This window comes from Loxodonta africana, chromosome 19 (assembly GCF_030014295.1).
Source record: "Loxodonta africana isolate mLoxAfr1 chromosome 19, mLoxAfr1.hap2, whole genome shotgun sequence".
In the NCBI taxonomy this organism is placed as follows: Eukaryota; Metazoa; Chordata; class Mammalia; order Proboscidea; family Elephantidae; genus Loxodonta; species Loxodonta africana.
The window spans coordinates 58208816-58224839 of record NC_087360.1 but is presented as its reverse complement, the minus strand read 5'-3'; the positions used below and the strand labels follow the sequence as shown (position 1 = coordinate 58224839).

At 38.5% G+C, this 16024-nt stretch overlaps 1 protein-coding gene across 1 annotated transcript in view; it reads left to right on the top strand.

The window, feature by feature from the left end:
* POLB (DNA polymerase beta) overlaps positions 1-16024 on the top strand; it is a 33219-nt gene that overhangs the window by 7597 nt on the left and 9598 nt on the right. Inside the window, exons 4-11 of the mRNA XM_003412505.4 lie at positions 709-783; positions 1381-1439; positions 3526-3575; positions 8620-8671; positions 10585-10639; positions 10729-10801; positions 15116-15186; positions 15870-15956. Coding sequence (XP_003412553.1) covers positions 709-783; positions 1381-1439; positions 3526-3575; positions 8620-8671; positions 10585-10639; positions 10729-10801; positions 15116-15186; positions 15870-15956 — 522 coding nt within the window. The remainder of the gene's footprint in view (positions 1-708; positions 784-1380; positions 1440-3525; positions 3576-8619; positions 8672-10584; positions 10640-10728; positions 10802-15115; positions 15187-15869; positions 15957-16024) is intronic.

Sequence of the window (16024 nt, the reverse complement as noted above, 5' to 3'; positions counted from 1 at the left end):
AGTCTGAACCTGTGTAAGGTGGAAACCTGTCAGAGAAGGAAACCTCAAATATTTTCAACTAATAGAGAGCAATAGAAAAGTGGCAAGACTGCACCTTGGCAAAGGAGGAAAACTTGAGAGACCTGGAAAAACAAGCAATCTCATTGAGTTCCCGCTCTCACAGGTTTTACTGTAATTGGAAATCATCTCGATATTTAAGTAAATTATGATATATTCACATTCATTCAATTATATACCATGCATCCATTAATATGTTATATGTATTTATTGATATGGAAAATTGTTCATGATGTATTAGTAATTAAAAAAAAGTACTTTACAAAGCAGCACAATTCTATTTTTGCAAGAAGAAAGTATGTATAAGAGAAAACTTAATATATACCAAATGTTAAGTGATGAAGTTGCAGTGATGAGATTACTAAGTGCTTTTATTCTTTATGCTACTCTAAATTTCTAATTTTTCTACAATAAAAGTTAATTTTTAAAAAAGATTCAGAATAATTTATTTAGGGTTCTCTTTTGTCAGTCATTTAAGCGTTTTGCCTCTGGGAGGAAATAGTTTTTTCTGGGGATTAACTTTCTGTGTCCTTTGTTTCAAAACTTGTCATGTGATGATCATTTGTTTTTCATTTCTCGCTTTTTACTTTATCTTCTAGTGATTTGGTAAGGACATGTTTATATGTTTTATATTTTTAATTTTCGATACAGCCTGGAGTAGGAACAAAAATAGCTGAAAAGATTGATGAGTTTTTAGCAACTGGAAAATTGCGTAAGCTGGAAAAGGTAATATTTAAATTACTTGTTTACTCTTTGATTATAGTGTCTGCCTCTATGACAGGTATGCCGTAGCACCATCGCAGGGTGGTTGATGTTAAACATGCCAGTAGGGCTCGAAAGGAAAAGAAATGGCTTTAAGCATTCTGTTTTTAAATTCTTGAATATTGTTCGAAATATTCACCACTTATTTTATGTGGCATTTTCGAGACTGTCGTTATGATTGAATTAGCTCCTTATTTTTCAGTACTGATCTTTTGACTAAAAGATAAGTATCTTCTAGAATTCTATGCTTAAACTCTCCCAGGCATTTTTATGGTTTTGTTTCACCCTGAACAATCGTAATTATGTCACCTCTGGTCTTTTGTGAATAGACCTTTTTAAATTATTGGAGAGATTAGAGATGAGACATCTTCAGGAACTGTGTTGTTCATTTCTCTACGAATTTATGCAACTGCATAGGTTATGTATGAATGCCTGTGTATGGGTTATCCAGGCAAATGTAAATGGCTCTTCATGTCCCTTAACCACCTAGAGTATTTTAAGTAAGATCATTTGAGTCTTCAAAGCATTCCTAAATCATAGTTACTTTTTTTTTCCGCAAAGATTCGGCAGGATGATACAAGTTCATCTATCAATTTCCTGACTCGAGTTACTGGCATTGGGTAAGAACTATTTTAAGCAAATGGTAGTAGGGATGGTTTTATTTTTTATGTCAGCCAAACTAAATTATATACTAACGCAAACTGCTTCCCTTCAAAATCTGTACCTTTCACCTCTTTGCCTTTGTCCGTATAGTTTACTCCTCTGTAGCTTCCATGTCTGAGACCAATTCTTTAGATGCTGCCTCTGCAGTAAAAGCCTTTTCCAAGGCAAATAGTACCTCCTTTGTGAAGCCATTTTGATTCCTCAGCCAGGAATAATCTCTCCTTCCTCTGAACCCCATTAATGCTTGCTCTGTATGCATATTATCACCCTTTCTAGTTTGTGCCTCTTTTGTCTCTCTGAACATGCTATTTATCTTAAACATTTTAGCTTTTTTCAACAGCACCTAGCATAGTACCTTATGAATTTGGAGCAGACACTTTATTTCTTTGTGTGTGTATCAAGTTTATTTGGTATCGTTAAGAATTTGCCATTTTGGAAGATAATTTAGCATATACGTAACAGATTAGCCTTGTGGTTCCAATATAAATTGGGCAATTCGTTTAGAATTGTGTTGTTAAAATGTGTAAGAAAATTTAGTAGATTTATAATGAATAAGATTTGTTGGCTGAACTTAAAAGTGCGAGAACTAGACTTTTGCATTTGAATTAGAAATTGAATTTTAGTTAGCAGTCGTTTTAGAAAGCACCTGTTGTATTATCCTCTTTTTCTTGTTGTGTTATCCTCTTTTTCTAGGCAAGAAACTGAGACTTAACTATGTAAAGTGAGATAACTATAGCAGAGCCAGGATTAGAACCCAGGTCTTCTGATTCCAAATTCAGTTCGACTTGTTTTAGGCCACATTGCCTTGCTGACATGAATATCAGTTACTGTACCACACTGTAATATCAGGCTGTTCACCCAGGTTACTGAACTTTGTAGGATTATTTGTCTCAAAACACTGTGGCTGCAGACTAGTGTGCTTTTGTAGGTGTGTATATGTGTTTCTTCCTATTTTTGCTTTGACTTCATTACGTTATGAACTGGTATAAGGGACAAAGAGATTTGGGTGCCGCTCCCAGTGCTACCTCCAGCTAGATTTGTAACCTTAGCAAGTCACTTCATCTTTCTAGGTTTAAGTGTTCTTCCCTGTAAAATGTGAGGGAGGCTAGTCTCTAAGGTTCCCTGTGCCCCTGACAGTCTTTAAGAATATCTTCAGCCATATCTGATGTTGTGATTTATTTATATGAACACAGCAATCAAAGTAATGTTTTACAAACCTAAATTAGACTTTATTACCGCTTTGCTCAAATCCCTCTAATAGCTTCCCGTTGCACTCAGAATAAAATCCAAATTTACCACCATGGCTTAAAAAGCCCCATATAATGTCTCCCCTCTCCGCATCCCGTACATCACTCTAGCCATCCTAGTTTTTCTCTTTCCTTAAACAAATGAAGCTCATGCCAGCCTTAGGGTCTTTGCACTAATAGTCTCCTCCGCCTGATACGCCTGATACGCTTTCCTCCTTAGTCCCCCTGAGGATTGACTCCTAGTCATTCAGATCTCAGTTTAGAGATAATCTCAGAGGTTTTCTCTCACCCAGCCACTCCGTCATAGCTCATCGCATAGCACATCTGATTTTTTTTTTTTTTTTTTTTATATATCTATTTATTGTTCCTCCCTATCCACTAGAATATACATTTCATAAGACCAGGGGTCTTACTTGTCTTGTTTCCTGCTGTATTTTCAGCCCCTAGAAGAGAGCTGGCATGTATAGGTCCTCAATAAATCTTAGTGGAATGAATCAACAGTTTTCAAGTGCCTGTATGTCTGTTTTATGGAATAAAGTACATGAACATATGACAGCTACATGCATAGACATTTCATGCCCAAGTTCATGGCCGTCTTCCTAATGACTAAGGCTTTAAGAATTCTTACCTTTGGATAAAATTAAACATTACCAAAGTAATCATTCAACATTTTAGCAGATCTTCTGTAGCTCCATAGCAACTCTTTGTTTGACAAGAGAAAACATAGTTGGTTTTTTGTTAGAAGGATCCTGAGTTTTACCTGCAATACTGAGATAATGCTTTTCTTTCTCTGTAGGCCATCTGCTGCAAGGAAGTTTGTAGATGAAGGAATTAAAACATTAGAAGGTGAGTATGTAGCAGAGGTCGCTAATTCCAGTTAAATGTGGTCCTGAAGGGCCATTAGTGCATTAACTAGAACTTGAAAACCCTTTTGCCGTCAGTGGATGCAAACGGTAAGATTTTCGTTTTAATTCCGCAGTGGAGAGTAGACACATAGTTTGTTTTACCATCTTAAGTGCTTTTAGGCTTATAATTCAGAGGAAAAGCAAGAAGGGCAAGAAGTGGCTTCTTTGTGTAAAGACAATGAAATATTTATCATTTGCAGATTTCTAAAAGATATAAATTGCCTTTGTTCCTTTAATAAAATTTTGAACAACAAAGTCTTAAGAGGTGGCATATGATCAGGAATCGATGGTACTGAAGGAAGAAGTCCAAGCTGCTCTGAAGGCATTGGTGAAAAACAAGGCTCCAGGAATTGATGGAATATCAATTGAGATGTTTCAACAAACAGATGCACCGCTAGAGGTGCTCACTTGTCTATGCCAAGAAATATGGAAGACAGCTTCCTGGCCAACTGACTGGAAGAGATCCATATTTATGCCTATTCCCAAGAAAGGTGATCCAACTGAATGTGGAAATTATAGAAAAATATTCATGTCACACGCAAGCAAAATTTTGCTGAAGATCATTCAAAAACGGCTGCAGCAGTATGTCGACAGGGAACTGCCAGAAATTCAGTCCGGTTTCAGAAGAGGACGTGGAACCAGGGATATCATTGCTGATGTCAGGTGGATCCTGGCTAAAAGCAGAGAATACCAGAAGGATGTTTACCTGTGTTTTATTGACTATGCAAAGGCATTTGACTGTGTGGATCCTAACAAACTATGGATAACACTGCGAAGAATGGGAATTTCAGAACACTTAATTGTGCTCATGAGGAACCTTTACATAGATCAAGAGGCAGTTGTTCGGACAGAACAAGGGGATACTGCATGGTTTAAAGTCAGGAAAGGTGTGCGTCAGGGTTGTGTTCTTTCACCATACCTGTTTAATCCGTATGCTGAACAAATAATCCGAGAAGCTAGAATATATGAAGAAGAACGGGGCATCAGGATTGGAGGAAGACTCATTAACAACCTGCGTTATGCAGATGACACAACCTTGCTTGCTGAAAATGAAGAGGACTTGAAGCACTTACTAATGAAGATCAAAGACCACAGCCTTCAGTATGGATTACACCTCAGCATAAAGAAAACAAAAATCCTCACAACTGGACCAATAAGCAACATCAAGATAAAAGGAGAAAAGACGGGCGTTGTCAAGGAATTCATTTTACTTGGATCCACAATCAACATCCATGAAAGCAGCAGTCAAGAAATCAAAAGATGCATTGCATTGGGCAAATCTGCTGCAAAGGACCTCTTCAAAGTATTGAAGAGCAAAGATGTCACCCTGAAAACTAAGGTGCGCCTGACCCAGCCATGGTATTTTCAATCACATCATATGCATGTGAAAGCTGGACAATGAATAAGGAAGACCAAAGAAGAGTTGACGCCTTTGAATTGTGGTGTTGGCGAAGAATATTGAATATACCATGGACTGCCAAAAGAACGAACAAATCTGTCTTGGAAGAAGTGCGGCCAGAATGCTCCTTAGAGGCAAGGATGACGAGACTGCGTGTTACACACTTTGGACATGTTGTCAGGAGGGATCAGTCCCTGGAGAAGGACATCATGCTTGGCAGAGTACAGGGTCAGTGGAAAAGAGGAAGACCCTCAATGAGGTGGATTGACATAGTGGCTGCAACAATGAGGTCAAGCATAACAACGATTGTAAGGATGGCACAGGACTGGGCAGTGTTTCGTTCTGTTGTGCATAGGGTCGCTATGAGTCGGAACCGACTGGACGGCACCTAACAACAACAACAATTAAAAAAAATAAAAAAATAGTTGCCACCAAATCGATTCTATCTCATGGTGATCCCTTGTGTGTCAGAGTAGAACTGTGCTTTACAGGGTTTTCAGTGGCTGATTTTTCAGAAGTAGATTACCTGGTTGGTTTTCCAAGGCATCTCTGGGTGGACTCGAATCTCCAACGTTTGGGTTAGCTGCCAAGCGTGTTAACCATTTACACCACCCAGGGACTCCAAACCTAATATAAAAAACAAAAACCAAACCTGTTGCTGATGAGTTGCCTCTGATTAATAGTAACTTTACAGGACAGGGTAGAACTGCCCCATGGGGTTTCCAAGGAGGGGCTGGTGAATTTGAACTGCCAACCTTTTGGTTAGCAGCCTGAGCTCTTAACCACTATGCCACCTTTCAATATAACTTATCTTCTTATCGTTTTCAAGGGCGTATACAATATGTATGGATTCATTACAGCACTTTCATGGTATTTGGGATTTAATATTTATGGGTTTAATATTTGTGGGTTCAGTTATTTGCAAGAAACCCAAATGATTAGAGGGACAGGTTTTGGAGACGCCTGAGTTTGAATCCCTGCTCCGCCTCTTAATTCGATGGGTGGCTTTGGTGCATCAGTTTCTCAACTACAAAATGGGAATCATAATCTCTGCTTCATATGATTGAGTGCACGGATGTATGTAAAGTGCTTAGCAGAGTACTTGGTTTCTAGTACATTCCATGCACACCCGTTGCCGTTGATTCCGACTCACAGCAACCCTGTGGGACGCAGTAGAACTGCCCCATAGGGCTTCCAAGGAGCAGCTGGTGGATTCAAACTGCCAACTTTTTGGTAAGCAGCCGCACTCTTAACCACTGTGCCATTGGGGCTCCTGGTTTCTAGTAAGTCCTTAGAAATGGTAGCTGACTCTTAAGAGGCATGATTAATTAGTAATATTACTAAGTGAAGAATTTGTGTGTAACATCGCTAGAGAATGAACTCCACATCTGCATCTCAGAGGGCGTTTGGCTTTGTGTGCTTCTGGTATATGTTGTTTATCTGAGTGAAAGGATTTGCTAAGTGATTTGATTGCAGTCAAGAATTTGTGGATTTCTCAAAGGTATTCAGTTGTATCCCTTGGAAATGTCGAGCATCTACTGTCCTGATTTTTATATTTCATGATTCACAGATATGTAATTAAAGACTGTATATATCTTGATACATGCTACAGTATGGATGGAACTTGAAGACATTATGCTGAGTGAAATAAGTCAATCACAAAAGGACAAATATTGTATGACCTCACTCATATGAAAAGACAAGAACAGGCAAATGTATAGAGAACAAAGTTTATTAGCGGTTTCCAGGGGCGGAAAGGTAAGGGGGACTGTCAGTAAGTGTACACCTGTAAAAAGTTGAATTGGCAAAAGTTGTGTGATAGATATATTTACAACAATGAAAAAGAAAATAGCTGCCGAGGCTGCGTATATATAATCAAACATCTCATGGGATTTAGTTTCTTGGTTTGGAGGTTTAGGGTCATGGTTTCATGGGACATCCCAGCTAACTGGCCTGATAACCTGATTAGTGCTTCTGTTCTACCTCGTTGCATAGTGCCTGGGGTCTTAAAAGCTTGCCAGTGGCTATCCAAGGCACAATGATTGATCTCTATTTGCCAGGAGCGACAGAGAAAGCATGAGAGTCAGGAACAGGAGAAGGAAATGGAACATGTGGCTGATTTCCTCCGTGTACAACTGCCTCCTTTGCCATGAGACCAGAAGAACTGGGTTGTGCACAGCTACCATTACTGAAAGTTTTCATCAAAAATTCTATAGAAGAATTCTGATCCAAAGAGAGAAAATGCAGAACAGAATTCAAATTCTTATGGAATCCAGATTTTCTGGAGCCATGGAGGCTGGATGAACCCCAAAAGCAATCAGCAACCTGGAGATAATCCTTAAACCTTAAGCCAAAAATATCCCCTGAAGTCTTCGTTAAACCAAACATAGGTTAGCTTAACTAATAAAGAATGTCTGCCTTGAGCGTTGTGTTCTTTTAAGATCTATCAATATGGGATCAAATTGACAATAGCAACTCAAAAGATTAGTTAGGAACCTTGGAAGGCTGTGAGTTTTTGTTAATGGAGGAGGAACAACTCAGAAAAGGAGGGTGAGAATGGCTGCACAACTTGAAGAATGTAATCAATGTGACTGAATTTGTACGTCTAGAAAGTGTTGAATTGGTATATGTTTTGTTGTGTATATTCTCAACAACAACAAAAAATAAAATAAATTATTTCAAAAACTAAATATGCACATATACATATACAAATATATAAACAAACGTGTTGTGTGTGTGTGTGTGTGCAAGCTGAAGACTTCCATTTTGTTTTCAGTCATATCCTTTAGTGTTTCCTGTGTCCACACAACCAGGGGAAATATTAAGTGCTCTGTGTGTTATGAAGATGTTTATTTTTCTCCATTTTATATCTCCAGAGGGAATTTATATGTGTGAATGTAAAGGTGATGGTTAGGATGTGGCTTTTGAAGCATACTTATCTTTTTTCTTTAACCGGGCTCACTTCTGTACCCGTGGCTCGTGCCCAGTAAAAAAAAAAAAAAAGGAATGCCTAAATGGAACCTGTAGGTCACTTTCAGACTTAGGATATGATGTTATGATATGACAGTTTTTTTAATTAAGAGGTGAAGATAATACCTTTCCTTTCAACAGTATTTTTAGCACAATACTTGCACAAATAGGTACTTAATAAATCCTAATTGAGTGAAATAGTGAATGAGCAAATGAAAAATATGAGTGAACGTACTCATAAAACATTCAGAAGTTGTGATTAGTACAGCGCTATCAATGGTGAAGAAAGCAGTATAGGTTCTTACAAGGTTGCTTCCTGCTATCGCCAGTGAATTTTGGTGTGACTTTGGTATGTTATCTACTGTTTCATGTGACTACAACTTAAAATTTTGTTTTAGGAAATGAAAATGATCATAAAACTAACTTTAGGTTTTGCTACACCGATTCAAAGGACCTTTACCTAGTTCTTAATATCTGAAATTTTTTCTCATTATCTTTTTGAAAGTCATTTCGATGTAATTTTTCCCCGGCAAGTCTTTGTCAAAAGGGTTACTGAATTTAGCATTTTTTTTAAAAAAACAAAAAAGTTTAAATTAACACTTTATCTTTTATACAGATCTCAAAAAAAATGAAGATAAATTGAACCATCATCAGCGAATTGGGCTGAAGTAAGATAGCAAAATTTCTTTTCACACTTGAAATATAAAAGTAAAAAAATTTTTAGCCATTCTTTCATACACCATAATAACTCTTTGAAATCAGCTGAATACGCCAGTTCTCTACTCAGAAATGCTAAGATTTGCTCTGAGCTTCTGTAGAGGATCTGCCTGTGTTCACACACTTTGTTATTGCTTTATCGTTTGTTTGATTGTCTTAAGGATTTCTCTTTCTCTTGACTTTAGTAGGGAACTTCCTGTTAAAATACACAGGACTGAGTGCATCAGCCAGTCAGCAGGTATTTAGTGCTTGTTTCGTGAAGCACTGCGTTAGGCTTTAACGGTGTAAAGAGGTTCAGTGTAGCCCTTAAGGATCTCATCATCTACCTGAGAAGTCAGGACATGAACATGAAAAAGTAAATTAAAAAAAAAAAAGCCTAAAAAACAGCATAGAAATAACTAGAAGGCATGCTTCACTATTAGCATCAGTAATTATTTTGTGTGCCAGATATAATCTGGGAAGGCCCTTTCTAATTGACTATTTACAATACACAGTGTATAAGCAGTGTATGTCCCTCCTTTAGTTTTATATAGTTTTGTTGGTGATTCGATCCTAATAACCTTCTGAACATCCCTGCTTATGCCTTAGCATAATGTTTTTAAACTTATACTACACTTCCAGAATTCTGAGCCAGTAAGAGACCAGGATGGTGTGGTGCTCATTTTTCTCATATTCACGTAGTAAGTAGAGATATTCCGAAGAACCTGGTTGTTGTGGGAATTGGCTTTGAACTGGTGCTTCTGAGACATCATTCTCAGACATGATTCTTAGACGTTGTTTTATACTGAGATATTTTTTATAACAGTTTTATTGAGATATAATTCACATACTATATAATTCACCCATTTAAAGTGTACAATTCAGTGGTCTTTAGTATATTCACAGAGCTGTGTGACTATCACTACAATCTCCACCCCAGAAAGAAATCCTGTACCCCCTAGCAATCACTTCCCTCCCTCCACTACACACACACACACACACACACACACACACACACTAACCTACTTTTGGTCTCTATACCCATTCTACCCATTGCCCTTTGAGTCAGTTCTGACTCATAGTGACCCTATAGGACAGAATAGAACTGCCCTGTAAGGTTTCCAAGGAGCGGCTGGTAGATTTGAACTGCTGACCTTTTGGTTAGCAGCCAAGCTCTTAACAACTGCGCCACTAGGGTTCCTTCAGTCTCTACCAAAAAAAAAAAAACAAACTCGTTGTCGAGTCGATTCTGACTCATAGCAACCCTGTAGAACAGAGTAAAACCACCTCATGGGGTTTCCAAGGAGCGGCTGGTGGATTCTAACTGCCAACCTGTTGGTTAGCAGGTGAGCTTTTAACCACTGTGTCACCAGGGCTCCTCAGTGTTGTATAGATTTGCCTATTTGGACACTTCATGTAAATGGGATCATATAACATGTAACCTTTTTTTTTTTTTTTAACTGCCTTCACTTAGCATAATGTTTTCAAGGCTCATCCATGTTGTAGAATAATATTTTAATACTCAGTAATTTTGCAGGATTTAAGAGCAACAAAGTAATCCCTGGAATTGTCAGTAGAGAGCACTCTAATTTGGAAACATGCAGTAACTTAAATATGCTTTACTCTTTCTTAGAACACGAATTTGAAGTTTATTCACAAATAAGTGTAGATGTCACAGATGTTACAAAGGATGACACCTAAGGATTTGGGTGCAAGTTAAGGAATAACGCTCGCTCCAAATTTTATAGTTGGCTTACTAATGAATTCTAGTGTTAATTTTTAAATAATTTGCTGGGATCAGGACCCTTGTTTATGGTAGGCAATTTAATTGTTAAGAGATTTTAATTTTACCTAAATCTTTTATCTACTTATTCTGTCTTTATAGATATTTTGAGGACTTTGAGAAAAGAATCCCTCGTGAAGAGATGTTACAAATGCAAGTAAGAGTACACTGAACTGTGTTCCTTGATTAGATCTGAGAAGTCACCAGGGAATTTTGGAATGCTGACTTACGTTTTTCTTCTGCCAGGATATTGTACTGAATGAAGTTGAAAAAGTGGATTCTGAATACATTGCTACAGTCTGTGGCAGTTTTAGAAGAGGTAAAGCACTTCTTATGTTATCTGTGCCTTAATATTAAAATTGCCTAATGTATACAAAAAACATGGATCAGAAATGTAATTTGTGTTATTACTTCATAGAGTCACTAACACCCAATTGTATTAACTAAGTTTATTTGTTTATAATGGTAATATGCTGTTAAAAACCAGGGGAAATTCGTCTTGATTTTATTATAGGATGATATTTTAATGACTAGTTTTAACAAAATTTACAAAATAATTTTAGGTATCTCAGAATGCTAATATCGCTTGAGTAGTTTTATTTTTTACTTTTCTCTATTATCCAAGTTTTCTATAGTAGATCTAAGAATGATGTCTCAGAGGCACCAATTCAAAACCATTTTTCACAACAACCAGGTTCTTTAGAAGATCTGCACTTACTATGTGAATGCAAGGAAAGTGAGAACCACACCATCTTGGTCTCTTACTGGCTCAGAATTTTGGAAGGGCAGTATAAGTTTAAATGTATTAACTTTTAAAATTGGAATGGAAAAACTTCCTTAAAAATTTTTATTTTAGAATAGATACTTGAGCGAACTTCTGGGCCACCTATGAGGTTTTGCCAAGGAAGTAGGTGGTGGGGTATCAGAAATACTCTGGGGGCTGCTGTAAGAATCTAGAGTTAGGGAGATGAATGAACTAAAGCTATAATTCCTGATATGTATGAAGGATTTTGGATTGAGGTCCAAGGACCTGAGTGCTGAAGCCAAATCTACTACTACCATCTGATTTTAGGTAAGCCTGTCCTTCTAGTCCTAAAAAACCAAACCAAACCCATTGCTATCAAGCTGATTCTGACTCATAGCAACTCTGTAGGGCAGAGTAGAACTGTCCCATAGGGTTTCCAAAGCTGTAAGTCTTGACGGAAGCAGACTGCCACATCTTTCTCCTGAGAAGTGGTTGTGTATTTGAACAACCAAGCTTTCAGTTAGCAGCTGAGCACTTTAACCACCACACTACCAGTGCTCCTTTTCAGGTCCTAGTTTCTGCATTTCGAAATGAGGGATTGGAGTTAACCAGTTGTTTAGTCTGTCTGAATCAGAAAAATTAAAATTATGTATATAAAGAAAATGAAAAGACAAGCCACAGACTGGGAAAAAACATTTGCAAAACACATATCTGATAAAGCACTTGTATCCACAATATTACAAAGACACTTAAGCCTCAACAATAAGAAAACAAGCAACCCAAATAAAAAGTGAGTAAAAGATCTGAACAGACACCTGACCTCACAGGGCAAATAAGCAGATGAAAAGATGCGCAACATCATGTGTGATTAGGGAATTGCAGATTAAAACATCAATGAGATGCCACTACACACCTATTTGAATGACTAAAATCCAAAACACTGACAACACCAAATGTTGATAAGGAGGTAGAGCAACAGACACTTTCCTTCTTTGCTGGTGAGAATGCAAAATGGTATAGCCACTAAATGAATAATTTCTTTTACAAGGATCAGCACAAACCTGGTTCCTATGAGGTGGAGGTTAAAGATGTCCCAAGTGTCCAACTTTTCCATGCTGGGACTCCATCCTCTCTAACATCAACTACTCCCTGTCCCCTCAGTATTCTCCCTCACATCTTTGGGTTCCCTAATTTGCTGCAACATCTCACAGAACTGACAAACCATGTACAGGAAATGGCTCACATGGTTGTGGAGGCTGGCAAGTCCCAAATTTCAAGGGCCAGGTGTAGGCTTCTCCCAAACTACATGGGTGCAGGAGCTGCCAAACCCAAAGTGGCAGTTCAGACCACAGGCTGCTGGCTCACAAGGCTACAGAAGCCGACAAGTCAGGTCACAAGATAGGCTGCTGGTCCAAGGGCTGTGGAGGCCAATGAATCCCAGAATCAGCCGGTCAGACAGCAGGCCTCTGGGAAGGCCACTTGATCACAGACTGGATGTGGGATCCAGATACAGAGACAGAGAGCCTCGCCAAGACACCCACATATATCTTAGATTCAGGCCATACCCCAGGGAAGAGTATAACCTTAGTAAGAGTGGGGCTTAAGTCATGCCCTCCTGCAAGGCTTTGACCCAAGACAGACCTTACACCAATCCTGCCTCATCAACATGTAGAGGTCAGGATCCACAACACATAAAATGGAGAACAACCATCACAGGTTCCACACACCGTATTTTGCAGAGTCTCACTCAATCATTGTGTGTGAGTCTCAAAGACCATGGCTAGAAGAGCCGTATTAAGTAATTCCTTACACCGCAGCCACTTAGGAAGATAGTTTGGCAGTTTCTTGCAAAGCTAAACATAGTCTTATCATGTGATCCAGCAATCATGCTCCTAGTATTTACCCAAATGAATTGAAATTTTCACGCAGAAACCTGCACACGAATGCTTATAGCGGCTTTTTTCATAATTGCCAAAAATTGGGAGCAACCAAAATATCCTTTGACAGGTGATGGAATTCAGCGATTAAAAAAATGAACTTATCAAGCCACAAAAAGACACGGAGACCTTAAATGCATATTGCCAAGCAAAAGAAGCCGGTGAACTATATAGTATATGATTCTAACAATATCACATCCTGGAAAAAGCAAAACTTAAAAGGAGACTGTGAAAAGATCAGTGGCTGCCAGGGGTTCAGATGGGGAGAGAAGGAGAGATGACTAGGTGGAGCACGGGATTTGCAGGGCAGTGAAACTATTCTGTATGATACTGTCATGGTGAATACATGACATTATGCATTTGTCAAAACCCATAAAACTGTAAACTTTGTTGTTAGTGGCCGGCGAGTTGATTCCGACTCATACTAACCCCATGTGTGTAGAGCAGAACTGCTTCTGGGGGTTTCAAGGTAGTGATCTTTCGGGAGCAGATCTCCAGGCCTGTCTTCTGAGGTACTTCTAGGTGGGGTTAAATGGCCAATCTTTTGGCTGGTAGTTGAGCACTTAACCATTGTGCCACCCAGGGACTCCAGTGTAAATTTGGATTTTAGTTAACTGTAATATACCAATATTGGGTCATTTGTAACAAATGGACCACACTAATACAAGGTGTTAACAATAGGAGAAGCTGGGCGGGGGTCAGGGGAGTAGGAGGAGGGCAGTAGGGGAGATGAGGAGGTATATGGGAACTCTTTGTACTTTCTGCTTAATTTTCCTGTAAAATTAAAATTGCTCTAAGACGTAAAGAAGGAGCCCTGGTGGTAGAGTGGTTAAGCACTTGGCTGCTTAACGTACCAGCAGCTCTGTGGGAGAAAGATGTAGCAGTTTACTTTCATAAAAATTTACAGCCTTGGAAACTCTATGGGGCAGTTCTACTCTGTCCTGTAGGGTCGCTATGAGTCAGAATCTACTCGATGGCAATGGGTTTGGTTCTTAAGACATAAAGTCTATTAAAAATAAAAGAGGTAACACCCAGTGACCCAGTGCCGTCGAGTTGATTCTGACTCATAGCGACCCTGTAGGACAGAGTACAACTGTTGGCAGCCGTAGCACTTAACCACTACGCCACCAGGGTTTCCAAAAAAAAAAGAGGTAAAGAGGATTGTATTATGCCAGCTGTGTGCTAGGCACTGTGCTAGATGCTTTTACATGTGTTCTTATTTAGACATACAGTAGCCTATGAAGTAGTTTTTAGAAGTTAACAGACAAGGAAACTGAGGTCTAGAGGAATATACAGTTCTCATTTGCAATTAGGAAGAGATACTTAAAGTGGAAAAAAAAAAATCCACCGATATGGAAACAAAATTTCATAGTATATAGTAAAAGACAGGGTTGATCAGCTGTATATAACCTGCCCGAAGTTATGTGGTGGTAGAGTGGGAATCAGTACCGAAGCCTGAAGTCCTTCCAAAGGCCTGTGTCCTCGTCATGATGCTGCAGTGGGATTTTTACCAATATTTGTTAAATGATCTCAGTCATAAGAATTGAAATGAGTTTCCTGATGAACCTTCACAGAGTTAGTCTGTTGTTTACCTTTGAGATTTTTAGACATGTCATTGTTCCTAGATCTATTTGAAAGCAATTTTTAAATATCGTCTTTATTCAGTATTGACTGCTTTAGGTGTATTTTGAATACATTAATTAATTGTATGCAATGTGTGTCTAATGTCAATTACTGTTGTCATCCCAGATTCTGCTGTCTACATCTATGCACCTGAATAGTTGGACAGAAAATTGAAATCTTTTAACTAATTCTGAATATGAAGCACAGTGAAATAGAAAGTTAGGCTGTAAGAAGTAAGGCTCCTCTGTGTGTGTCATTAACTTGGTTCTGTGTTTGCCTAAGTGTCCCGTTTCCGTGGAGAATTTAGTGCGTACCTTTGTCTTCACAGGCGCAGAGTCCAGTGGCGACATGGATGTTCTTCTGACTCATCCAAGCTTCACTTCTGAGTCAGCCAAACAGGTGCCTCGGGGTCTGTCATCAGGTGTGATCTGCCCCGTACGGCAGTGGCCGGCATTTTGTAAATGGCAGTTGGTATTTCCAGAATAAGTTTTTGCTTTAATCTTTCTGAAAAGGGAGCTGAAGTGTTTTATACCAACTGAATTCTGTGAGAGGCAAAGCGAGTTACTGAGAGGGATGCGTGTTTATCTCCAAGGAATTGGGAGAGGGACAGTCTGACATTTGAAAGAGATGAAATTTAGTAAAGTATTTCCAGAATAATTTATTGCCCAGCACAGTTATTTTGGAAATACTCAGTGTAATAATATTCAGGTTTTCATTAAAAGAATATTTTTCTGTTAAAAAAATATGGTATTATGAAACTTTACCTCTATTAGAAAGCCCACAAAGGCAAACTGTTTTTGATTTTGGAATATATACTTTCACATATCTGCTGGCTAACTCTCTGACTTAATGAAACAGATAAATACACGTTGTTCGTTTTGAGATAAGCTATTAGTGAGAAACTGTGGTTTCTAAAAATATATTTCATTTGATAAGATGAATCTTCTGTCAGAGGAAAAGAAGTACTTAGAACATAGGAAAAGTAGGCATTCGCCAAAGATACTCAGAAAAGTCATGTTAAAAATGTTTTCTTGCCTTAAAGTAATTGCTCTTTTTCTTACTCCCCGGCTATGACTCTGCAGCCAAAACTCTTACATCGAGTTGTGGAGCAGTTACAGAAGGTCGGTTTTATTACAGACACTTTGTCAAAAGGTGAAACAAAGTTCATGGTAAGTACTTGTCTAACACATTTGAAAAAAAACCTTGGAGACGGGTTAGTAACCGTCCTGAATGTGTG